The following is a 22,790-nucleotide window of genomic DNA, read 5'->3' on the forward strand; positions in this document are numbered from 1 at the left end:
GGTATCGTTACAGCATCACGGCTTTTGCAAACAGGTTTGCAAAGGCTCTGGACGGGGTTATAGGTGGCTCCAGGCCACAAATTTGTGATGCACCAACAGCCAACAAGTAGGTGAAATCAGTGAGCATATTCAATGCAGAGAAAACTTAACAAGGAAAACCCACCGGCAAAGCTTGATTGATCATAAATAATAGCCGAGTACTGAGGCGATACAGTTGACGCTTCGGCCCTCGCAGCAGTAGCACCTTGGGAGTGCGGAGGCTGCGCAACTGGGCGCGGAGTCGTTTCCATCCTTTGCTGCGAGTGGCTAACGGACCAGTCAGCGGAGGTCCCTGTGCGGTATCTTTTGCGCTGGTCATTCCGAGGGTTTCTCTGAGGATGAGTTTGTGCGTATTTTTTGCGTTGAGGTCTATGTGTGGGAGAAGTGATGGACATGGAGTGCGGGCTGTTAAAGAGCAGGGCTGTGGAAGGAGGTCGGTTGCTCTTGCCCTGGGTTATCAAGCTGGGAATTGCCTAGGATCTTGTTGTGCGCTGTTGGGGAAGGTGCTGTGGCGAGACTACCTGCCTCTACAAAAGCTGGGAGCTGGAGTGCGTGCCTGGAATGGATGGGCAGCAGCATTCAGTGCGCTCACTGAACTCTGAAAAAACATCAGCTGGAGGGCAGGTCGCGAGAATCACTGATGGCCTGGCCCTGAAGACGCGCCGAGAACCGTTTGGATTCTAGCGCCTCAATCGTCAGGCTCGACAATGGGGCTGCTGCTGTAATTTGGCGACCACCAGGTCTTTCCAGGCCCCCGCCTTGCCGGGCAGCGATGAAAATTTTCACCATGGATGGAGGGCAGGGCATCTCAGTCGTGCGGGCACCTCATTATCATTGCCTGTGCTGGGCGGGCGTCTTCTTGGGCGACCGACCTGGTCGGGGGTGGGTGGGTTACAATGGCCAGCCAGTTGATCGGGGAGTGGAAGGTGACCACTAAGAAGCCAGCGGAACACGCATCCACTGCAGCTGCCGCCTTTTTTTGCCCTGAGAGGTACTCGCTTTTTTTTTTTTTTTTAACCCTCGGGCGCTGCGGTGCGATTTTTTTTTTGGGCGCGCCCCCGCCCCAGCAAAGCCCAGAAGGTCACCCACTGCTGTCCAGTTACTGATTGCGCATGGCGCCTGACCCCTACATATTCAGCGCACCGCCCACCCCGCGCCCGAAATCCTATTTTCCCCCGTTCTTCAGCACTCATCTCCCCTCAGATTTCAGCACATTTCAGCGAGCCTTCCATCGGCTTCCCATCCCCTCAACGCCCCAAACGTAACAGAGCTCGCCCGCTTTGACAATAAACGCAGCATACAGCAGCGCATTGCGTTCCACTGCCAGTCAAACGCGCCCCAAGCCTGTCAAAACACCAGCGCAGTCTGCAAAGAGTCATCGCGCGCGCGTCTTGTCTTGAGCAAGAGCATCTATATACATCACCGCCTCTACTCAACCTTTTCACCACAACATAATGGCTCGTCCCAAGAAGTCGGCTGCCGAGAAGCAGCAGCCTGCTCAAGTTCCTGTTCCTCAGCAGCAGCACATTCAGCATCATCAGCAGCCTCTCGTCCCAACTCCCATGATGCCTGTCCCAGTTGCCGCTGCTGTTGCTCCTCCGCCTCAGGCTGTCATGCCTCAGCGCGTGGTCGACAACGATAGCTTCTTGCGAGTACGCGATTCGGTAAGTTTCTCTGCTCTTTCTTCCATCTTCCACACTGTCTGCCTGGCTCTTCGCAACCATGTCTTCTTTTGAGGCTCTGGGTGAGAAGGCGACCGTTTCTGCCTTGTGTTTCGCGTTTCTTTGCGTGTTTCACTCCAAGTCCTGAGGCTCGAGTTGCAAGGCGTCAAGGCACCCTCCCACGCAAAGACTCGTCGTCGGACATCAGACACTTGTCGCATGCCCAACCTGAAAAGTCCTTTGGCCAGTGTACCACCACCTCAGACCCCATATCTCTTGTGTGCCGTACAAAGCAAAGACGCGTTCTGCAAGTCGCCTGTTGACAAGTTGGTCCCGCGCTTCTGTGGGCTTCGGGACTCGAAGACACTAAGGAGCTATGGCCACCGCACCTTGGCTCAGCTGCGACTTCGGACCCACCAAAGCTTCTACCCCACCTGCACCTCACTTACACGCTGCCCTCTATCATCCAACGGTCAAAGATGGTCAAGCTAACATGATGATATAGGCTGTTGGTCGTCTCACTACCATTCTGGAGCTCCTCCGCTCCTTCACTGCCGACTATGTTCGACAGACCAACCTTCTCCTTGGTGAGCCCACTGCTGAGGGCTCCCAGGATAACCTCCTGGCCACCTTTGAGCATGCTGCCCAGCAGCTTATCATGCCCGTCCCTGAGCTTGCTCCCCCTGTTGAGGAGAAGAAGGAGCGCAAGAAGCGAACTATTGATCCCAACGCCCCCAAGCGTCCCCTCACTCCCTACTTCCTGTACATGCAGCACGCTCGCTCTATCATCGCGAACGATCTTGGTGCTGAGGCCCCCAAGGGTGCTGTTCAGGAGGAGGGTCAGCGACGATGGGCTAACATGAGCCCCCACGAGAAGCAGGGCTGGAACAATGCCTACCAGTACAACCTTCGTCTGTACAACGCCCGTGTCCACTCATACAAGAACGGCAACCCTCACGCCAAGGGCATGTCTGATGAGGAGGCTCTTAAGTACGCTGAGGACTTCCACATCCCCATGCCCGAGCTCAAGGATGCTGCCCAAGCCGCGGCTCCTGCAGCCGACGAGGATGCCATTGCTGAGCAGCTTCAGCATGTTGCTGCTGCCCCTGTCGCTGAGGAGCCCGAGGAGGAGGAGACCCCTGCCAAGACACCCAAGAAGGCTACCGGTGGCCGCAAGCGCAAGGTGGCCACTCCCGCCGCCGTTGTCGAGGAGGTCAAGACTCCTGCGCCTGCTAGCCCCGACAAGAAGCGAAGGCGCACATCGACAAAGCTCGCCGCCGCCGAGGTTCAGGAGGAGCCCAAGAAGTCGGGTCGCAAGAAGGCTAAGAGCTCCTGATTGCCCTTCATCTGTTGCTTCTCATTCTTGGCGGGCCTCGGTTGGTCCACCACCGCTTTAAAGTCTCTCTGTTGAGCTCCTGTCGCTGGCAGGAAGCATGATACCACAAGGGAGAGGTATATGGCACGGGGGTTCTATACTCTAGGAGTTTGGGAGGGGTTCATCTTTATTGTACTTTGTCGTTTATTCTTTATGGGGGCTATAAGGGGCCCGAGGACACGAAAAGCCCGGGCGGGACTGACGGACGAGACGGCTGGGCAGCGATTGGGACCTGTTGCTCTGTGTATGGATTCACGCTTATGTTGTATTTACAGTTGAATTCGCTATGCCGTAATGACATGCATGATTGCGAACAGAATTGCCGTGCCTACTTATATGTCTTGAGTTTGTGATAGTACTTTGATGGAAGTGAAGTTGTATTACGTTGATTGAGTTGTTCATCTACTTGGAACTATTTGGAACTCGGGTTATTGTTTCCATTAACTACAGGAACTGCTGATCCATATATCCAAGTGTGAGATTCAACTTTTCTCAGTTCGGCCGTCTCATCCTACCACTCGTCTCTTCATCCAATGCCTCGCCTCAATAGACATAAAACTGCTGCGTCAGAGGTAGTGTCTCTGCTGGCGCCGCCACACACACCTCACCATCAGCCTCAACAGTGTAACTCTCTGGATCGACACGCATCTTGGGCATGCGATCGTTGTGCCGCATGTCGCGCTTGCCAACGGTGCGGCATCCGTGAACGGCTTCGACACGGCTGCGTAGGTTATACGAGGCTATAGCGCCAGAGGTGATGGAGGCTCCAGAGACAAAGAGGATGCTGGTGGAGGGACAGAGGGGAGCGAACATGGGACGGGCGATGATGGGTTGGACTGTGGGAATAGAGGCATTGGGGTCGCCCTGGATGATGTTAGCAAGATCAGAGACGGGAGAAGGGGTCGCTTACCATCTGAGCATATGCAATATGTCCTCCCTTAATGACATTGCTAGGCTTGGTTCCAAACCAGGCCGGATCCCAGACGACCAAATCGGCAAACTTGCCCACCTCGATGCTTCCCACGAGATGACTGAAGCCCTGAGCAACAGCCGGGTTGATGGTATACTTGCTCACGTAGCGCTTAACACGAGCATTGTCAGCCCCCGTGCCCTCATCCTCGGGCAGTCGACCCCTCTGAATCTTGTTCTTGTGCGCCGTGTTCCAGGTCCGGAGCACCACCTCGCCACAACGGCCCATGGCCTGCGAGTCGGAACTCATCATGCTGATGGCACCCAGGTCATGGAGCACGTCCTCGGCGGCGATGGTCTCTGCGCGAATTCGACTCTCGGCAAAGGCCACGTCTTCGGGGATGTTCTTGGATAGGTGGTGGCACACCATGAGCATGTCGAGATGCTCGTCAAGCGTGTTACGCGTGAACGGCCGCGTTGGGTTCGTCGACGATGGCAACACGTTCTCATGCTCAACGACTGAGATGATGTCTGGGGCGTGGCCACCTCCAGCACCCTCAGTGTGGTACGTATGAATCGTCCGACCCTTGAAAGAGGCGATGGTAGACTCGACGAAGCCTGACTCGTTGAGTGTATCAGTGTGGATGAGACACTGGACATCCAGTTCATCGCAGACGGTAAGGCACGCGTCGATAGCAGCGGGAGTACAGCCCCAGTCCTCGTGAAGCTTGAGACCGCAAGCGCCTGCCGTGACCTGCTCGCGGAGGGCCTCAGGGGCACTATCATTACCCTTGGCTGTGATTCCAATGTTGATGGGAAGGGTATCGCAGGCCTGGAGCATCTGGCGCATGTAGTGGGCTCCAGGGGTACAAGTGGTTGCATTTGTTCCCGCGCTGAGATGTCAGTGAGCCCCTGAACACGGAAGTGAGGTGAAGGACAACATACCTTGGACCAGTACCACCGCCCAACATGGTGGTGACACCGGATGCGAGGGCCTCGGGTACCTGCTGTGGACAGATAAAGTGGATGTGACTATCGATGGCTCCGGCGGTGACAATCTTGCCCTCCCCTGCGACGACATCCGTACAGCTTCCAACCACCATGCCGGGCGTCACGCCGTCCATCACGTCTGGATTGCCCGCCTTGCCGATGCCCACGATCATGCCCTCCTTGACACCGATATCTGCCTTGTAAATGCCGGTCCAGTCCACGATGAGCGCGTTGGTCACAACCAGATCCAGAGTCTCAGCATCTGGTCGACCCGTTGCCTGACCCATTCCCTCACGCAGCGTCTTTCCACCACCAAACTTGCACTCGTCGCCATAGACCGTCTCATCACGCTCAATGCTAACCCATAGATCTGTACTGCCGAGACGCACGAGGTCACCCGTCGTGGGACCAAACATGGTTGCATATGCTGCGCGGTCCATATCAAAGGCGTTGATATAAGCCATGTCACCCGCTGGCTCAGGAGCATGAGCATAACCGGCTACTTGCAACCGTGCCAGGATCTCATCAGCACGAGAAAGGTCAACAACTCCTGATGCAAGGTTATTACCCCCACGAATAACACGGTTACCGCCAATCTCAACAAGCGTAACAGTCTTTGTATCGCCAGGTTCGAAGCGGACAGAAGTGCCGGCGGGAATATCGAGTCGATAACCATACGCACGAATACGGTCAAACTCGAGCTGCGGGTTGACCTCTATAAAGTGGTAGTGAGATCCCACCTGGATAGGTCGGTCTCCCTTGCTCGTCACCTGAAGACGGATCCTATTGCGGCCCTCGTTGAGAGTGACCCGTGACTTGACTGTTACTACGGCACCGGGCTGCTTCTCGTGCGCGTACTCTTCCGAGGCCGCCATGGGGAACGCATTGATGTCCGGAACTGGGAGGAAACTTCCATACAGCGCCCTGCTGAGGTCACCATCATCGGAGCTGATGGGGTTGTGGACGGTCACGAGATATGTACCGGATGGAAAGGTACCCTCGACTTGGATCTCATGAAGGGTACTGCACACAGAGGGGAGGACATGACGTCGACCCAGCATGGTGGCTCCAAGAGCCATAAGATCCGCGACGGTGTGATTTCCATCGCGGATGAGTTCATGTAGGTTGTTGGCAATGAGAGCCTAGTGCGAAGCGTGTTAGTTGACAGGATACTAAGCAACAAGGGTACGACGCCTCCAACGGGGCTGTCTACAGGGACCAAAGACAGGGTCATAAAGAGGCGAAGGAACACTATAGCCATACTCACCGCAGCTTCCGAATGGTTCAGCTTGACTCCCCTTGCCAGTCGCCTCTGAGCAAGCACTCCCAGCTGAGAGATGACGAGCTTATCGATCTGTATAGTTCCCGAGAACAACCCTGGTTAGTCGAGTCATGGGCTGCGGCCCCTCCTCCCCAGCCAACGACGGCAGCGTGGAGAACGGGGGGTCTTCTTGGCGGGAACGCACCTCTTTGGGAACCAGATGCATGTTTGATAGGCCGCTAGTTTCGAGTGTTGTCTACAAAGCAAAAATAGGGAGAGGAGGAATATCGCACGGGGGCGGGAATGGAGAGAAGGGGGAAAGGGAGAGAGAGGGAGGGGGCAGAGAAAGAAGCTTTCCCCGGCACGGCACCGTTAGCCGTAATGAGAAAGGTAAGGTAGCCTGACTTGTCTCGACTCGTCCATGACTTGAACGGGCGCGGGCATGGATACTGTTCATTGATAGGTAATAATATCTGAGCTCAGAGCCTGTGGTTGTCCCTGGGCCCCCCCCACTGTCGCGTGGTTTACCAGGTTGCGATAAGGCCGGGATGAGGGTTTGGGGTTGTCTTCTTGATAAGGCCGATTGGTCATTTGCGCCCGCCGGCCATCGATTTCGGTTGTCGCCGTTTGGCGTGCGAGTCTTGGCTTTCTTAGATGGTTATTTCCGGATCCGATAGTACACATGTTGTAGATGTGTGTACCGTGACATGGAGTATGGAGTAGTCAACGGTCGCACATGTCAGCATTAGCTTACGTCTGAATAGACTCACTTCCACAACCCTAGCTTTCAAGGTATAACAACGCAACATTGGTATTCTTTAATCCTGCCTACTGACCATTTATCCATCCTTCAAACACCATCCTACACCCCAAACGCCATCCGCGAAACAACGTGTCTGCGTAAATAACAAACTAGAAACTGCGAGGTTGAGCCACATAGGATTCCTATTCCTCCTCAACTTCCTCATCCCACTGCTCCTTTTCCTTCTCGAGCAGGTCCGCCATGTCTCCCGTCTTAAAGATGGAGCTACCTTCGTCTGCCACCCTTGGCACTTTGCGTAGGCTCTCGTCGTCAAATACCGACCCGATAGTGTCGATCCATCGTCGGCGTCGCTCCATCAGCGTCTTGGTCAAGTCCCCAATGCCCGGCCGTGCCATACCTGCGGCACTACCCACAAAGTGACTGCCTCCGCCCGCGCCTCCAGGGCGTTTTGTTTTCTTGCTCTTGCCAATTGTCCGTGTGCGCTTGAGATACGCAGCCTGAACTTGAGTGTCGAGATCCTCCAGGATAGTCTGATATTCTTGGTAAGCCATACGCTCGCGCACCAGTTCCGTCAATCGCGCTTTACGTGCGCCGTTGATCAACATCTGGTCTTTAAGTCGGCTCTGAAGGAGACGTAGTCTCGCTGCCACCTCGTCGTCATAGTGCCCGTCAAACTCGGCCTCAAATCCTTCAAGAGGCAGAAAGCCAATGTGCCTCAGTTCCTGCTTGATGCGCTCATCGACTTGCGAATATTCCAACTTTGGATGTGATGCCTTTTTCCAAGCCTCTGTTGATGACTCTGGCATAAATGCTGCCGGTTGCTGGGGATTTGATTTATCATCGGAGCCTCCCGCATGGTCTTCGCCATTGACATCGCCATTCATACTGACGTCTCCGTTAGTTGCGCCATTGGTTGTTGGCTTGTCCTCTGTAGCTTGTGCGCGAGCCTCTGGTCGAAGGGTTTGCATCAGCCGTGTCAGCAAAGGACCAACAGATAGCTTGTCCGTTTCCCCCACGTCGTCGTCCATGTTGTCGATGCTTCCGCGCGGTTGGTTGGGTGGGAGCTTATCACGGCCTTGTTGAGGCGCATCGATCGACATTGCGCCGTCCTCCTCGGCCCAGACCTCTGTGTAATGTCTCTTGCCGCGCTTGGGCATGACAAAGGGTGTGACCCGGTCTCCTCTCTCGCGCAAAAATGCCAGGTCCTCCTCGGAAAATGGTCGAAAGAAGGGGTCGACGTATGACGAGAATGTAGTAAAGTTGATCTGACTGCTAGGCTTCGCATTGCTAAAGTCCTTGTCGGGCGGATCTCCCGCAATGAGATCAGCGAGATCAGACTTGGGGTATGTTGCGACCGAATAGATCTCTTTGCGCTCCTCGTCTGGCATGCCGGGGTAGGTAGGTCGAATCTCGTATACGGTCGGGTCAGGAAAGGTGGAAGGATCCTCGCCGAAAGTCATTGCTTGAGGTTGTTCGCGACGGGGCGGCGCACCCTCGTCCTCGGAACTCGACTCCTCATCTTCCTTTGCTTCTGTCTTGGCCTTGTTATCGACGTCCATAGCCGATGGTGAAGCGGCGGCAGCGGGTGACAGCGAGGAGCTTGCTTCGCGATCGTGTTTGCGTTTAGAATCTCTCAAGGGAGAAGAACGTTCTAGTAAAAATCCCGTTAGCATAGTTCTCAACAACCTAGCAGGTAGCCGCAGTTTCTGCCAGGTGTCGGCACTGGCAACCACCTGTCCCACAAAATTCTAAACAGCATAGGAAGTCATACCAACGTTGCCTTCCTGCGGCGCAAGCGTATCAGGCTTCTTTCTCTTGTGTTTAGGGCGCTTCCCCTCTTGTTCGCCATCGGCACGTCCAGAGTAATCGTCGGGTCGCTTCTTGCGCTCGTCGGCCAAATGTCGCATTCCGCGGTCGTAAAAGGTTGAGCGCTTTTCCATAATATTGGATAAACTCTTTAGGCGCTCGATCATGCCATCGAGGCTCTTGGAATCGGGAATGGTGGCATTGGAGGCGGACTGATCGACCATATCATCGTAGGTGAGGTTGCGAAAGAGAATCACCCGAGTATTCAGATAGTCCGGATCGTACACATCCTGCGGCGGTAGGCTAGCCGTCGCAACTGGGGCGGGCGTCGTGTTGCGGCTCTGCTTCTGAATGGCGGCAGAGTTCTTCTTGCCAGTGCCCTTCTGGCTCGACCCGGGCGGCATCGTGACGGGTGTCTATCTGGAGGGCCGGCGTGGCCTGAGCATATACGATTTTCCGAGATACGTGGCCTCGGGGATGATGAAGTTAGATGTTGTTGAATAGCAACGGCAAGCAACAATAAAGGGAGTCGACAGGCGCGCGATCCATGCGACGTGCGTCAGAGCCGCTTCCAGCTCCAATCACTCGGCACCCCTGGCTGGTAGTGGCGTCGGCTGACGGGAGCGCGAGAGGGGCACCTCTTTCCCGCGATGTTTCGGAAGAACTGTATCTCCGGAACGCAGCAGTGAATGTGAATATCCACCCAAGCTTCAGTTGCCTGTCTTCTTCACAAACTTCTTCATTGAATTCGAGTCTCGTCTACTTGGAATGAAATACTACAAAGAGCTGTCACTCTATCGGACGCCTGGAAGAGCAAAATAATTACCCACCGTCATGATTCTCCAACAAGCTCCCATCCACCTCGACTACTCTGTTGTTCACGGCCTCCTTGTAGTGAAAAGGCCCTCTCTTCCCTGGTCGAGTTCGGTTGGCGATAGATTCGGCGGAGAATAATGACGTCTGGCGAAAACAGTCCGGCGATATGGTCCCATGTCGGTTCTCCATCTGACACGGCCTCGGCTCTTCTCAACATGACCAACTCGCTTTAGATCGAGGACTACCATCAGATGCTGGGACAGCTCACCATTGTCGGAGCTGTGGAGATCCGGGCTCATTCCCGGCATGAAGAACTCCGCTTGTGTCGCCGAGTGGATCTACATATTCGGCTCGACGCGACAGCACCCTGTGCCGATGCCGACGTGAAGCCCCGTTCTGCTGTTCTCGCTGATGAGAGTTGTCGAATGGCTCGTCTTGGTGGCTACGCTCAGGATGCCCAGAGCGGTGCTGCGAGTGACTTCCTACAACTGTGACACGTGAAGCAAGGTAACTGAAAATGATGCCAGTAGTATCCATCCTGCTTTCTGACCATCACGTCCGCCTCGCGGTGCCGCAATTAGCTCGGTATCAGGTTGATGTTGCATCATGGCATGTTAACTACGGAGAGAACCGGTCGATGTACGAAACCTCAGTCGTTGAAGGGCAAGTCAACCAATCGCCCGAGGACTCCGATTTTACTCGGCGCAAGATTCACTACCCCAGAAATTGCATTATCTAGCCTCTCAAGGGTTTGTTGTTGGCCACAATTCGCCTCTAGCCACCTCACCCAGCAAGCATCGACTCTCCAGCTCCAATTGAAACCTCGATATGGCCCTCGCGCTCGAGAAAATGCCGCAGAACTCAATTGGCTTTTGCCCTGAGAAGAACACGGGGTCATTCTCTACCGCTCTTCATTCCAATCTTCAATGGATGGCTCGCCTTGTCCTTACACGGTTGTTGACTGCTACATGTGGTTGACAACTCTTCTCTGATTGGCTGTTGGGTTTCCTGTTTGGGATAACACGAGGGCAGCCTTCCAACCGACTAACATCAACCACCAACCATGGATCATGGCAGCGAATAACAAGAGACCATGATACCTTGTCATGACACGAAAAGTCGTCTTGAATCGAGTTCTTTTCCAAGTTAAGACGCCGTTCAAGCGAATGGTGAGGCGCAATCACCCTGTTTGGCAGCATTCGGTCCAGGATCAGGTCAACAGAACTCGAAGCCAAGGTTAACCTTGATGCCACGAATTCACTTCTCGAAGGATCATTCGAGACCGCGATCGTCGTCAATACAGTAAATAGCAGTGCCTATCTCCCATCCCCACCCACACTATCGAGAATAGAGCAACCGCTCATAGCGAACGAAGCAAGGCACATGTGCGTCTCCGCCGCAGCCTTGCAAGGTCCCTGAAACTGCACCGTCCTGGAACATGTGCTCCAGCCATTGGCTCACGCCTCCATCGCCCACGTCGTCACTCGTGCTCAGCATGAACCCTGCGGCGGGGTATCATGGCTATCTGGTGGGGTTGGGCAGATCAACAGGGGACTCTCTGGTGCAGGAGCAAGTAGACTGGCGTTGAGAACATCGTGTGCGAGGCGTCACAGCTGGCGTCCACTACGGACAACAGCCGTGCCGCCGAGTCTGGCACGGCCATGGCAGCCGAATTGAAGTTGATGCTGGACTCTCTGGCTAGCCAACTCGCGTGCCTCGACATATATATCCCTGGCTCGCCGTGTCCCGGTCTCTCGATTCACGTCCATCTTTCAACCTGGTCGTGTGAACGGTTTTCAACACTGCTTCTACAGCTTGCCTGCTTTTTCAACACCAATCCTCTCGACATACAATGAGAGAGTACCATGGCTTCTCATGTGCGTTCCCATTCAGCAATGCTTGGTTGCGCGCCTGCTAATCCAGTCTGCTAGGGTGGTAACATGTTGTCCTTGGCTAACGCTCAGTCCCTTCTGGCCGGTGTCGTGGCGGCAGCTTTCAGCACTCTCTGCCTCACTTCCATCTTCTCCAGCAAGGGTCAGGACGAAGCCCCGGGCTTACTCAAGTCTTTCTTCCTCTTCTTTTACTCCTCCTTCCTTAAACCCCACCAGGGCGACTCAAAGGGCAACCAGCAGGATGCCCTCGAGAGCTTCTACAAGAAGCAGGCCGGGGCTTATGATGCTACCCGAAAGGTGCTCCTCCGCGGCCGCGAGGACATGCTGGCGCTTGTCGCCGCTCAGCTTGAGGCCAAGCTGAAGGATGCTGCTCCCAAGAGCGGCAAAAAGAACAAGCAAATCTGGGTCGACGTGAGTCCTCTCAGAGCCTGTGTGTACCGGATCACCCATTGACGCTTGCCCTTACAGATTGGTGGCGGAACTGGCTTCAATATTGAGGCCATGGCCGCGTTCGTCGACGTGCCCACCTTCTTCTCGAGCGTATACCTCGTTGACTTTTCTCCCTCTCTTTGCGAGGTGGCTAGAAAGCGATTTGAACGACTTGGTTGGAAGAATGTCAAGGTCGTTTGTGAGGACGCTCGCAAGTTCCGTCTTGAGGACTACGAGTCTGGCATGGCCTCCAAGCCTATCCCTCCTCGCTCTCCGGCGTTGAGCTACTTTGATAAGCCTCGCCCGGACTTTGGTGGAGCTGATCTCATCACCATGTCTTACAGCTTGTCTATGATTGTAAGCGATAGATGACAGTTCAGTTTGAGCAACACTAACATTGAGCATTAGCCTGACTACTATTCGGTTATCGACTCTGTGACCTCACTGCTGGCCCCCCAGGGCATTCTGGGTGTCGTGGACTTTTATGTGCAGAACAAGGTTGACTTTGCCTTCCGAAACTACACAGGTGGTCTCGTCGATCGTCATGTCAACTTCTTATCGCGAAGCTTCTGGCGCTCTTGGTTCGATCTTGACCGCGTTGGCCTCGAGCCCAGTCGCAGAGACTACCTCGAGTACAAGTTCGGCACCCTCCTCAACGTCAACACTCGCAACAACGGCCTGGGAGCTATCCCCTACTACATCTGGCTCGGATGCCACAAGAAGCCCTTCTCGTCGTCCAGTCTTCCCCATGAGATTGTCGAGCGCATCGATGCTCTGGTCACTGAGTCCCCTTACCTGTACCCCGCCAACCAGGGAGATGCTCTGACCCGAGCCATTGAGCGATCTGCTCCTGAGATCCGTTCCAAGGCCTTCCTCACTGCTGTGCAGAACCTGTCTTCCAACCTCCCCCTCCCTTCTTTCTTCTACCAGAACCACCACTGGCGTATCTACTATGATGACCAGCTGGCCAAGCACACGCAGTTCAAGGATGAGTACATCTATGCCTTCACCTGGGAAGACACCCGTGTGGACGAGCGCCTCCTGAAGCTTGGTGCCGATGACAAGGTTCTTGCTATCACCTCGGCTGGAGACAACATCCTGTCCTACCTGCTGCAGAGCCCTGCCAGAGTACACGCTGTTGACCTGAACCCCACACAAAACCACCTGCTCGAGCTCAAGGCCGCATCTTACACTGCACTGCCTTACGAGGATTTCTGGAAGATCTTTGGTGACGGCAAGCACCCTCACTTCCGCAAGCTCCTTATCACCAAGCTGTCCCCTCACCTTTCTGGCCGTGCTTTCCAGTATTGGTTGAAGAATGTTCATGTCTTCCAGAACAGCAGTGGTTATGGTCTGTACGACACCGGTGGCTCGCGTCACGCCATTCGTGTCTTCCGCTGGATTGCCCGCATCTTTGGACTGCAAAAGGCTGTCAAGCAGCTCCTCGAGGCCAAGACCCTCAATGAGCAGCGAGAGATCTGGCGCAGAAAGATTCGCCCTGCCCTTCTGTCTAAGCTAGTCTGCAACCTGGTTGTCTCTCAGGAGAGCTTCCTCTGGGCTGCTCTCGGTGTCCCCAAGAACCAACTGGCCATGATCGAAGCTGACCACGCTGAATCTGACCTGGTCAAGGGACCCAAGCCCCGTGCCAAGAACACTCGCTCCCACGCTATCTGGCACTACATGGTCAACACGCTTGACCCTGTTGCTGAGGAGACTCACATCGCCGCCGATAACCCTTACTACTATGTCTGCATGGATGGCAAGTTCTCGCCCAAGTGCCACCCCGACTACCTCAGCCCCAAGGCGCATGCCAAGCTCTCACGTCCCAATGCTCTCGATGGTCTCCGCATCCACACCGATGAGCTTGAGGAGGTTATTGCCCGCATCACACCTGGTACGCTGACTGTTGCCGTCGTCATGGACAGCATGGACTGGTTCGACACTGGCTCTCGTGCTGCCGCCCAACAGATCACCAAGCTCAACCGGGCGCTTCAGATGGGCGGCCGTGTGCTCCTGCGCTCTTCGGCCCTGACCCCCTGGTACATCAAGGAGTTTGAGGCTCATGGTTTCACGCCCAAGAGACACGGGGCCCGAACTGACGGTGCCTGCATCGATCGTGTGAACATGTATGCCAGCTGCTGGATCTGCACCAAGTCCGAGAACCTTCCTCCTCCTACTCCAGAGATGGACAGGGCCGGAGGCTCTGAGATTACTTCTCTGACTATTTGAGCGTGTGAGTGTTCTGAGCCTCTGTACGGCGGCTCTGGGGGAGTGGGAGGTGGATATGAGTGTCATCTCAATTCTCGCATGAGTTCATTGGGGACCAAAACAAAGAAAGGAATAATTACATACAAGCAAGCAAGAGAATAAAACTGATTTATCGCAAGTTGCTAATGCTTTTCCCCTCGCAATGTTTAGATGCTGCATTTATCATGGTGTGCATGTCTCGGTCGTTGGCTCAGCGCCAAGTCCAGGCGCGCTGCAGCTCTCCTGAAGAATGAAAGTTTGTGCTCCGTAGGCCAAGTCTACAACTGTCAGACGGTTCACATGGCACAGCTCCTATTGACAATGAGGTATGTAACTTGACTATTCAATCGGTCTTGGAGCAAGCTTAAGCTCTGTCAACGGCTTACACATGAGAGTCGGGATATTTCGCTCGCTATCAAGCTTGGCCAAAGCTTCTTACTATCTCGGCCGAGGTCTACCGAGGAATTAAAGATGTCAGAGCTCAGTGGTGAATTAGATGTCACTAAGAAAGCTGTTGTTTACGCCAACAGGTAATCCTTGTGACACTCACAACTCTCAGGGGGACAAGTGTGTTGTTGTGCAAGAATCGTCAATCTTTGCTTAACTCAAAGGAAATTTCTATACAGTTGCCTGCAGCCATTTTTTACCTGCTCGACAAGTAACACCACCCTCAAACACATACACGCCCATCACATCACTTTACTTCATCCCCTTATGCCTTCCAAATTCGCTTAACAGCCTCGGTGATGCCGACGTCGTTGGTCTCAAACTCGTACAGTCCCACGCCGACAATCACCGTCGCGATGTTGAGCAGCCAGTCAAAGATCTTGCGGAGGCCGGCGTAGGTGCGCTTGGGGATGTAGTCGATGACGACCTGCTGGAAGCCCATGTGGGAGTGGAGGAGGAGGACGCTGCAGAGGATGGCGTCGAGGGTGGGGTTGAGGGAGCCAGAGGCGAAGGGGGCGATGGTCAGGGGGACGAGGCCGGCGGCGAGGAGGCGCTCGAAGGACCAGTGGTAGGAACCGTGGGCGGCGCTGGGCTCAGGAACGGGGGCAGGGTCGTTGACTGTGAGAGAGTGTCAGTTTATCATGTGAAGCCGGTATACGACTTGGAGATCATACCGCCGCCCTGGATTCGCTCTGCAAAACATGTCAGTACAAGAAACGTATGGAATTAGCACTGGGGAACTCACGAGGTCCAGGAGGGAGAATGGCGCTCCGTCGGGCAGAGTTGTGGAAAGCAGCAACACCCATGGGCTTCATGAAGACGCCTCGGGTCGCGACGGAGGGGGCAGCGGCCCATCGAGAAGCCAGGGCGGTCTGCCTGAGCAGAGAGGGACGCACAATTGAGGCCATGGTGAATTGAATATGCGGTCGGCGGCGCTCAATTGGGTTGGCTGTATCGAGGGCGTGGGAGGAGGGTGGTGAGGTTGATGATGATGTATGGGATTCTCGAGTTGCTGTAAACCTGAGTCGGAGGAATTGCCGAGGATCTCGAATTGCAAGCCTCGTGATTGGTCGGCTGCATTCCGATCAAGGCCGTGAAGCCGGATGAGTCGGGACGCAACAATACTTCTCCGATGGTGGTTCCGAGGATGCCTGTGATTGGTTAAACTTTCGATATCGCGTGGGAATTTTTTTAGACGGCGGCTTCGGAGCCATCATAGGAAGAGTGGGATAGTTAATGTTCAATTCTTGGTGTTTCTACCATTCGTTCCTTTCCAATTAGCCAGGACGAGGCAATTGGGTTCGAAACTCCAATTCACAGCCATGGCGTCCCGCCTCGCCGTTTCCAGGCTCGCGCCTTCGAGACCCCTCATCCGTCCGACGTCTCTCGACCGACAGAGACCCCTCCTCATAAGCTTCCAAGTTCGAGGTGTCGCAACATCACATCTTATCCAGGTCGCCGCAGGCCAACAAAGATGGAAAGAGAGGGGCGACAAGATTCAGAATGGGGAGATTCCACACGTCTGGGATATCCTGCAGGAACGAGGTTATATCAAGGACGTAGCAGGGTATGTCAGAATGCGCCTGGTGTACATGGATGTGACCTAACTTGTTGGTCAGAGACCCCGAGAAGATCAAGGAGATTATGCGAGTTAAGCGGATAGGCACCTACGTCGGAATCGACCCTACAGCCGACTCTCTGCACGTCGGCCACCTGCTGCCTCTGATGCCTTTGTTCTTGTTGTGGTTCCATGGCCACCCCGCCGTCACCTTGATCGGTGGCTCGACCGCTCGAATTGGCGACCCTACAGGCCGACTCGAGAGCCGCGAGCTTATAACCAACTCGGAAATCTCAAAGAACATCACAAAGATGCACGTGCAGCTGACGAAATTATGGACAAACGTCCAGCACCTGAGGATAAAGTACGGCTACGAGAAGGACTGGGCTGCCAAGCATCACTTGTTGAACAACAATATGTGGCTAGGAAGCCTCACCCTATACGATTTTGCCAAGAGGATAGCCAGACATACCAGAATTGGGCCCATGCTGGGCAAGGAGACGTAAGTTCCATCTCAGATCGTTTGAAGCACACATCTAACTATTCGCAGTGTAAAGCGCAAGATGACCGAGGGAGACGGCATGTCCCTGGGCGAGTTCATCTACCCTCTCCTCCAAGGCTGGGACTTTTGGCACATGTACAACAAGCTCGGCATCCAGATGCAGATCGGAGGCTCCGACCAGTACGGCAACATCACCGCCGGAATCGACGCCCTCAAGACCATCCGCGACACTGAGGAGGCGCCTCACCTCAAGATGCCCACCACCTGGGAGTATGAGCCCATGGGCTTCACCGTTCCCCTGCTGACCGACTCTTCGGGTGCCAAGTTTGGCAAGAGTGCTGGCAACGCCATCTGGCTGGACGAGTTCAAGACGTCAGCTTTCGATCTATACGGGTACTTTGTTCGACGGTCGGACGAAGAGGTGGAGAGGCTGCTCAAGCTGTTCACCTTTATGCCCCTGGAGAGTATCACCAAGACCATGGAGCAGCACCGCGTCAACCCCCAGCAACGAGTCGCGCAGCACACTCTTGCCTTTGAGGTCGTCTCGCTCATTCACGGCTCACAAAAGGCGCTCCAGGAGGCCAAGCAGCACGAGTTCCGGTTCGGCGGCAAGCTTCCCTCCGTCGTCAATGAGCCAACTGAGGAGACTGGCATCGTCACCTCCAACAACGCCCCCAGGAGCGACATCAAGCTCCCTCGCTCCATCATGCAGAGCTCCCCTGCCAAGATCCTCTTCGCTTCGGGTCTTGCCTCCAGCAGCAGCGAGGGCCAGCGACTTCTCAGCCAGCAGGGTGCCTACATCGCCGCTCAGCCGGGCCAGAAGAGGGGTCTTGTTCCCGGTAACCTGTCTTGGACGCCGATGAAAGCTTGGTTCCCAGAGGAGACGTCCAAGTTCCTCATCGACGACTGCATGCTTATCCTACGTAAGGGAAAGCACAATGTGCGCATTGTGGAGCTCATCCCCGACGAGGAGTGGGAGGCCAGCGGCCAGATCTACCCTGGCCAGCCCTTCACTGGTGTCATGCGCAGGATGAAGGACGCACTTAAGAGGGAGGCAGCGGAAGACGGTAAGAAGCTCAAGGATGATGAACTCGCCGAGATTGCACTCGACAGGTATTCCAACGGAAACAAGCTCCGCGTGGCCAATAACCCAAACATCGAGCTACCCAACAAGCAGGAATATCGTAAGCGCAACCGGGTCAACTCCAACTACAGGCGGTAAAAGAAAGAAAAATGGACGAACTGGCTTGGATGGGTATTCAAGCCGTGTAAGATGACGCTGTACATTACTGTAATCTGCATGATACCATAGATGAGATGTGATGTAAAATAAATAACTCATGAGTACAAAACGCTGGTTCTCGGTTTATCGGTAGAAGACGACCAGGTCTCCCTTTGGAACTGGTAACTTCTTGAGCTTCTCCATAATCTCGCTATCCGTCAAATTCTGCTCCGTGATAATCTGGTCAAAGTGATGGCAACCATCAGTGTACTTCTGCAGAGGGTCTCCACCAGGGATTGGTCGGCTCTGGCCAGAGGCCAAGGCAGCGAGGTACTGCTTGGAGACGACAAACTTGTGGACACGGTAGAGGCAGCCCTTGATGACGCCGAACTGAACGAGTCTGCGGACATCGACGAATCGCAGGACCTCGAAGCCTGCATCTTGATGGCCCTTGAGCCACTCCATGACGGTTCTTCCCGGCGCAAAGGTAGACATGAGCTTGATGAGGTGATAGTTGCTGACACGGCCCCGGCCATGGGAGACATATGCAGCACACTCATCGACCATACCGTCAACATTGCGGATAAAGTCGTGGATGCCCGGGCGCGGGGCGTAGCAGGCGGAGAAGAAGAACATGTCAAGAAGGAGGATGGTGTCGTAGTAGAGAAGGTGGCGCAGAGCCGTCTTTGCGAGCTCAAGCGAGACCGAGGCAGCATGGGCGATACGGCGGACATCAGACACGCCGTCTATGTGAGAGATTACCTTTTGAAGGGTGAGATCCCAGGTTGGGTCAACAATGTCTGCAAACTTGGTCTTGGGGACAGGGACGTGCCAGCCCCGGACGCGGGGAGGGTCGACGTGATGAGGGAAGAGCTTCATGTTGATGGTGTTGGCTTCATCTGTTGACTTGTGAGTTTATATCTTTGTGTGTTTTGAGGTTGTTTGACATACCAACTGGAATCATGCACTCTCCATAATTATCAAGATCCTCCTTGACAATCTCAAGCAAACTATCAATAGGCCTCCTCCCAGGGCCTTTAGTCTCAGCATTCTGACTCAAATACTCATTCTGCTTCTCCATCTCGGAAAAAGTCGAAGCTAACCCGCGGACGACGCGTTCATAGGGGACATGGTCGACATCAGCGTCGAGGACGAGGCCAAAGTTAAAGATGAACTCGTTGCGCAGATACTTTGTGTGGGGGATGACGACGGGGTGGCCGAGGACGGTGTACTTTCCGTCCGGGGTGTTGATGGTGAGGTAGCGGTTGCAAAAGGCCTGGCGGGGGATGATGTACTCGTGCAGCACGTCAAAGTCGATGAGGGGCGCCTTGGTTGAGCTGTCGACGGGGGTGATGCAGCCAGCGGGGGACTGGGCGACAATCTTGGGGCCTGTGGGCGGTGTTAGAGAGGGGTTCAGTTGTTTGCGAGTTTGTGAGATGAGTTACCCTCTTGGGGGAAGAACCTGGCGTAAAAGATGCCTTGGATCATGATGGCTGTGGGCTCATCGTCTGGTGTTGATCATGTCCTTGTTTTCGAATGAAGTCGAAATAGTTGCGCTTACAAATGATCCAGACTTATTGCATTGTCAAATGCCGTATCTCCCTTATTTACTATTCTTCTGGGGGTATACGATAGCTTTGTACGTTTTGAATGGTTGGAGATGTTGATGTGAAGTTATCGTCTCATTCAGCGATGGGTGCGTATTGGTTCAGTGAACTGAGAGTGACAGTAGCGCCCCGCCATGGATATCTACCAAAGTTGGCTACCCTAGACCATGCAACTGGATGGGTTGGATCTTCATTCTGTTGGCATTGAGGATAGGATGACCCCATTGGCGGGGTTATTACTGTGTATAATTATCTCTTTTATCGTGGTATGGTTGTTTTGGTATGCGCATTTGCCCCTATCATGTTGTAACAGGGCTTGCATCTAGCTTTGTCACAAGCAATCTGGCGATAGAAGGTGATGGATCGCAATGGAAGAGACTATCAATAGCCTCACAAGAGAGTCAAACTGTCCTTACCTGGGCCTGAGGAACATGTTTATGCCTTCACCTCTCTCTCACGAAAATCGACGATAATCACTAATTATCACTTATCACAAACGAACTGACTCCAGTCCCGCGCATCTTCAGCGCCTTGGTTTCTATAGCATCTGCTTCCTTCAAGGTTCTCCACCCTCGCGCGTCATTGGCAGTGCAGTCTGCCCCACGACACCGCCGCCGGCTGTAGTGCCTCCCGCCAGTACATGTTCGCTTGTCTGTGTCGCCGCCTGGAAACCACCACCTTCGGCCGACTTGGCAACCGTAACCTCGCCTCGCCTCGCCTCACCACGAGAAACTTCTCTCCCGCAGCATCTCACATACATATCGAGTAGCGCGATAGCAAACCGCTCCCGCAGCTGCCACTCTTCTACGGCCTCCGCGCACTCCTGACATCGCCTCACATAATCACCTCCACTCCTTGCGCTGCGCCGTGTGTGTCAACATCTCGCCTCCCCTCACCATGGCCGACAACGCCGAGTCGAGCGGCGACGCTCAAATCACCTTCAAGGTAAAGACGTCGTCTGATAGCACCCACGTCATCACCATGTCCGAGAACGCGACCGTCCTCGACCTCAAGACCAAGCTCGCCGGCGAGGACTTGGAGAACATTGCCGTCGAGCGCCAGCGCCTGATCTACTCTGGCCGAGTCATGAAGAACGACGATGCCCTCAGCACCTACAAGATCAAGCACAACAACACCATCCACATGGTCAAGAGTGCCGCCAGCAATCAGCAGCCCAACCAGGCTGCCTCTACCCCCGCCGCCACATCCACATCCACTCCCGCCCCCGCCAACATGGCCTCGGGCACCGCCAACCAGCCTTTTGCCAACTTGACGGGGGCCAGATATGCTGGCTTTGGCAACGGCCTACCTGGCCTCGACATGTTTGGACCCGACGGTGGCGTATGTTTAACATTGCTCCTGTTTCTCCTTCAAGGTCCCTCTGCTAATCAGCATCTAGATGGGCGCTCCTATGGATGAGGCAAACATCCAGCGTATCATGTCTGACCCCAACATCCAACAGTCGATGAACGAGGCCCTCAACAACCCCGATTTCGTCAACATGCTGATTGACTCGAACCCGATGCTCAGAAACATCCCCAACGCGAGAGAGATTATATCGTCGCCCTTGATGCGACAGATGATGTCCAGTCCCGAGGCCATGGCTCAGGCTATGCGCATGCAGAGGAGCATGCGAGGTGAGGGAGCTTTCCCTGCGCCTGGAGCTACCGACACGACACCCGAGGGAACTGCGCCTGGAGGCAATGCTCAGGGAACCAACAACCAGAGCTCCCTCATGAACCCCCTTCTCTTGTCAAGCCTGATGGGCGGTCAGCAAGGAGGAGAAAACCAAGCCAACATGGCGGCGCTGATGCAGCAGTTTCAAGCCCTCAGCAACATGGGCTTATCGCCCTTTGGTGCTCCTCCCAGCCAAGGCCAGACTCAGACTGCGACAGGTCAGACGGCAACAGGGACCACGCCTAGCCAAGGCACCACAACCAACCAGCCCACCTCTGGCACCACCCCCAGCCAAGGCAATGCTCAGCAGGGTTCAACTACCAGCCCACCACCTCCCGCGAATCCTTTTGCCGCACTCTTCCCTCCTGCTGGAGGCGCCCAAGCCAACAACCCCTTTGGCATGAACCCTGAGATGATGCAGCAGATGTTGTCGATGTTTGGTGGCCAAGGCTCTTCTCCAGCTGCGCCTCCTGACAACCGGCCCCCTGAGGAGCGCTACGCCGAGCAGTTGCGTCAGCTCAACGACATGGGGTTCTTTGACTTTGATAGAAACGTGGCGGCCCTGCGACGAAGCGGCGGAAGCGTGCAGGGAGCGATCGAGCACCTCCTTTCGGGCTGAGTGAGGATCGATTGATGGTTGGATTTTGTGGTCTTGGCCCTTTGACGGCTGGACATGTCGTTCAGCAAGGCGTCACGATGTTGTCGTTGTAGAAAGCAGTCCGGACAGGTTGAGCAATGCAGTCTGGCGTGGGGATGTGCGAGACAACGATGGAGCATACCTCGAACGTAATAATACGACGTTTATGATATCAAGTCTGAGCAGGGTGTCCGTGGTAGCATTGGTGTTGGTGTCTATATATCCATGAAACATTGGCTGTGACTGAAAGCATTCTCCTCTCAGGGCTGGGCATGTACAGTAATCAGATACATTGTACCCCATTCGAATACTGTAAAACGAGAATGACCTTGTGTCTGCTATGGTTGATGAGATGAATTGTTTGTTTGGTCTATAGTACTGGAGGCCAGTAGTGGATGATTGTTGGCAGTGTGAAAGCCGTTGGGCCTTTTGACTGGATATAACCTCCACCATCCGAACGATAATTTTTAGAGAATACCATAGTCACGAGATAAGAGATGATTGTTTAGACCGTATGATAGTAATCTGTGACATTGTGCTTCAATGCCGTTATGTGTTATTGTGTTCTTTGCTTAGGTACTGTGTGACTGATACTCTCTGATACTGAGAAGCGAAGCATCATAATTACATAAAATAATAGCTACCTAAGTGATAAAAAAAAAAAGGACCTTTAAGATTAAACGATCGGTTAGTCAGCCTCAGCTGCAAGCCTGATCATGTCGGCGTATGCGTCCCTCTCCTGGCCTTCGTCTTCTCGCTTGACTGGGATTTGCGAGATGATGGTTTCTTGGACTCTAGCAGGGACACTGCTGCCCTGAAAGGACTCGGCAACCTCGCGGTGGAAAGCCTCAATGGCGCTGCCCCAAGCGCTCCACTGGCGGTCACCAGGAAGAAGGCGAGGGAGCCGGCGGGACTTCTAGTTCCCTTGGGCTTGGTCCTACTCGAAGCATTA

At 54.4% G+C, this 22,790-nt stretch overlaps 8 protein-coding genes across 8 annotated transcripts; 4 read left to right on the top strand and 4 right to left on the bottom strand.

Annotated features, from left to right (window-relative positions):
• Positions 1–1,493: 1,493 nt before the first annotated feature.
• Positions 1,494–3,036, top strand: NECHADRAFT_75367 (uncharacterized protein; the record flags this gene model as incomplete). The annotated part of the gene is made up of 2 exons (XM_003053782.1): positions 1,494–1,703; positions 2,206–3,036. 2 exons carry the CDS (start codon positions 1,494–1,496, stop codon positions 3,034–3,036), a joined length of 1,041 nt encoding a protein of 346 aa, XP_003053828.1.
• A 439-nt stretch (positions 3,037–3,475) lies between these two features.
• NECHADRAFT_65875 (uncharacterized protein) lies at positions 3,476–6,461 on the bottom strand (the record flags this gene model as incomplete). The annotated part of the gene is made up of 5 exons (XM_003054497.1): positions 3,476–3,939; positions 3,986–4,877; positions 4,930–6,116; positions 6,242–6,328; positions 6,441–6,461. The coding sequence occupies 5 exons, from the start codon at positions 6,459–6,461 to the stop codon at positions 3,619–3,621; spliced, it is 2,508 nt and encodes an 835-aa protein (XP_003054543.1). The 3' UTR covers positions 3,476–3,618.
• A 551-nt stretch (positions 6,462–7,012) lies between these two features.
• Positions 7,013–9,208, bottom strand: NECHADRAFT_103242 (uncharacterized protein; the record flags this gene model as incomplete). The annotated part of the gene is made up of 2 exons (XM_003054498.1): positions 7,013–8,649; positions 8,770–9,208. The coding sequence occupies 2 exons, from the start codon at positions 9,206–9,208 to the stop codon at positions 7,181–7,183; spliced, it is 1,908 nt and encodes a 635-aa protein (XP_003054544.1). The 3' UTR covers positions 7,013–7,180.
• A 2,352-nt stretch (positions 9,209–11,560) lies between these two features.
• Positions 11,561–14,170, top strand: NECHADRAFT_31251 (uncharacterized protein; the record flags this gene model as incomplete). Its single annotated transcript, XM_003053783.1, has 3 exons — positions 11,561–11,923; positions 11,981–12,298; positions 12,350–14,170. 3 exons carry the CDS (start codon positions 11,561–11,563, stop codon positions 14,168–14,170), a joined length of 2,502 nt encoding a protein of 833 aa, XP_003053829.1.
• Positions 14,171–14,745: 575 nt separating this feature from the next.
• NECHADRAFT_102395 (uncharacterized protein) lies at positions 14,746–15,608 on the bottom strand. The gene is made up of 3 exons (XM_003054499.1): positions 15,381–15,608; positions 15,310–15,327; positions 14,746–15,253 (listed from the first exon to the last, which is right to left on the bottom strand). Exons 1-3 carry the CDS (start codon positions 15,541–15,543, stop codon positions 14,901–14,903), a joined length of 534 nt encoding a protein of 177 aa, XP_003054545.1. The 5' UTR covers positions 15,544–15,608; the 3' UTR covers positions 14,746–14,900.
• Positions 15,609–15,957: 349 nt separating this feature from the next.
• NECHADRAFT_103243 (uncharacterized protein) lies at positions 15,958–17,965 on the top strand (the record flags this gene model as incomplete). The annotated part of the gene is made up of 4 exons (XM_003053784.1): positions 15,958–16,016; positions 16,050–16,202; positions 16,255–16,695; positions 16,744–17,965. 4 exons carry the CDS (start codon positions 15,958–15,960, stop codon positions 17,915–17,917), a joined length of 1,827 nt encoding a protein of 608 aa, XP_003053830.1. The 3' UTR covers positions 17,918–17,965.
• Positions 17,966–18,061: 96 nt separating this feature from the next.
• Positions 18,062–19,405, bottom strand: NECHADRAFT_90396 (uncharacterized protein; the record flags this gene model as incomplete). Its single annotated transcript, XM_003054500.1, has 3 exons — positions 18,062–18,816; positions 18,869–19,306; positions 19,363–19,405. 3 exons carry the CDS (start codon positions 19,403–19,405, stop codon positions 18,062–18,064), a joined length of 1,236 nt encoding a protein of 411 aa, XP_003054546.1.
• Positions 19,406–20,421: 1,016 nt separating this feature from the next.
• Positions 20,422–21,820, top strand: NECHADRAFT_75374 (uncharacterized protein; the record flags this gene model as incomplete). Its single annotated transcript, XM_003053785.1, has 2 exons — positions 20,422–20,865; positions 20,924–21,820. 2 exons carry the CDS (start codon positions 20,422–20,424, stop codon positions 21,818–21,820), a joined length of 1,341 nt encoding a protein of 446 aa, XP_003053831.1.
• Between the last annotated feature and the right edge of the window lie 970 nt (positions 21,821–22,790).

The sequence above is a fragment of the Fusarium vanettenii genome (genome assembly GCF_000151355.1).
Source record: "Fusarium vanettenii 77-13-4 chromosome 1 genomic scaffold NECHAsca_1_chr1_3_0, whole genome shotgun sequence".
Lineage (NCBI taxonomy): Eukaryota > Fungi > Ascomycota > Sordariomycetes > Hypocreales > Nectriaceae > Fusarium > Fusarium vanettenii.

Bases quoted from the DNA above. Each gene is read 5' to 3' on its own strand.
- NECHADRAFT_102395 (XM_003054499.1), bottom strand. From the start codon at position 15,543: ATGGCCTCAATTGTGCGTCCCTCTCTGCTCAGGCAGACCGCCCTGGCT.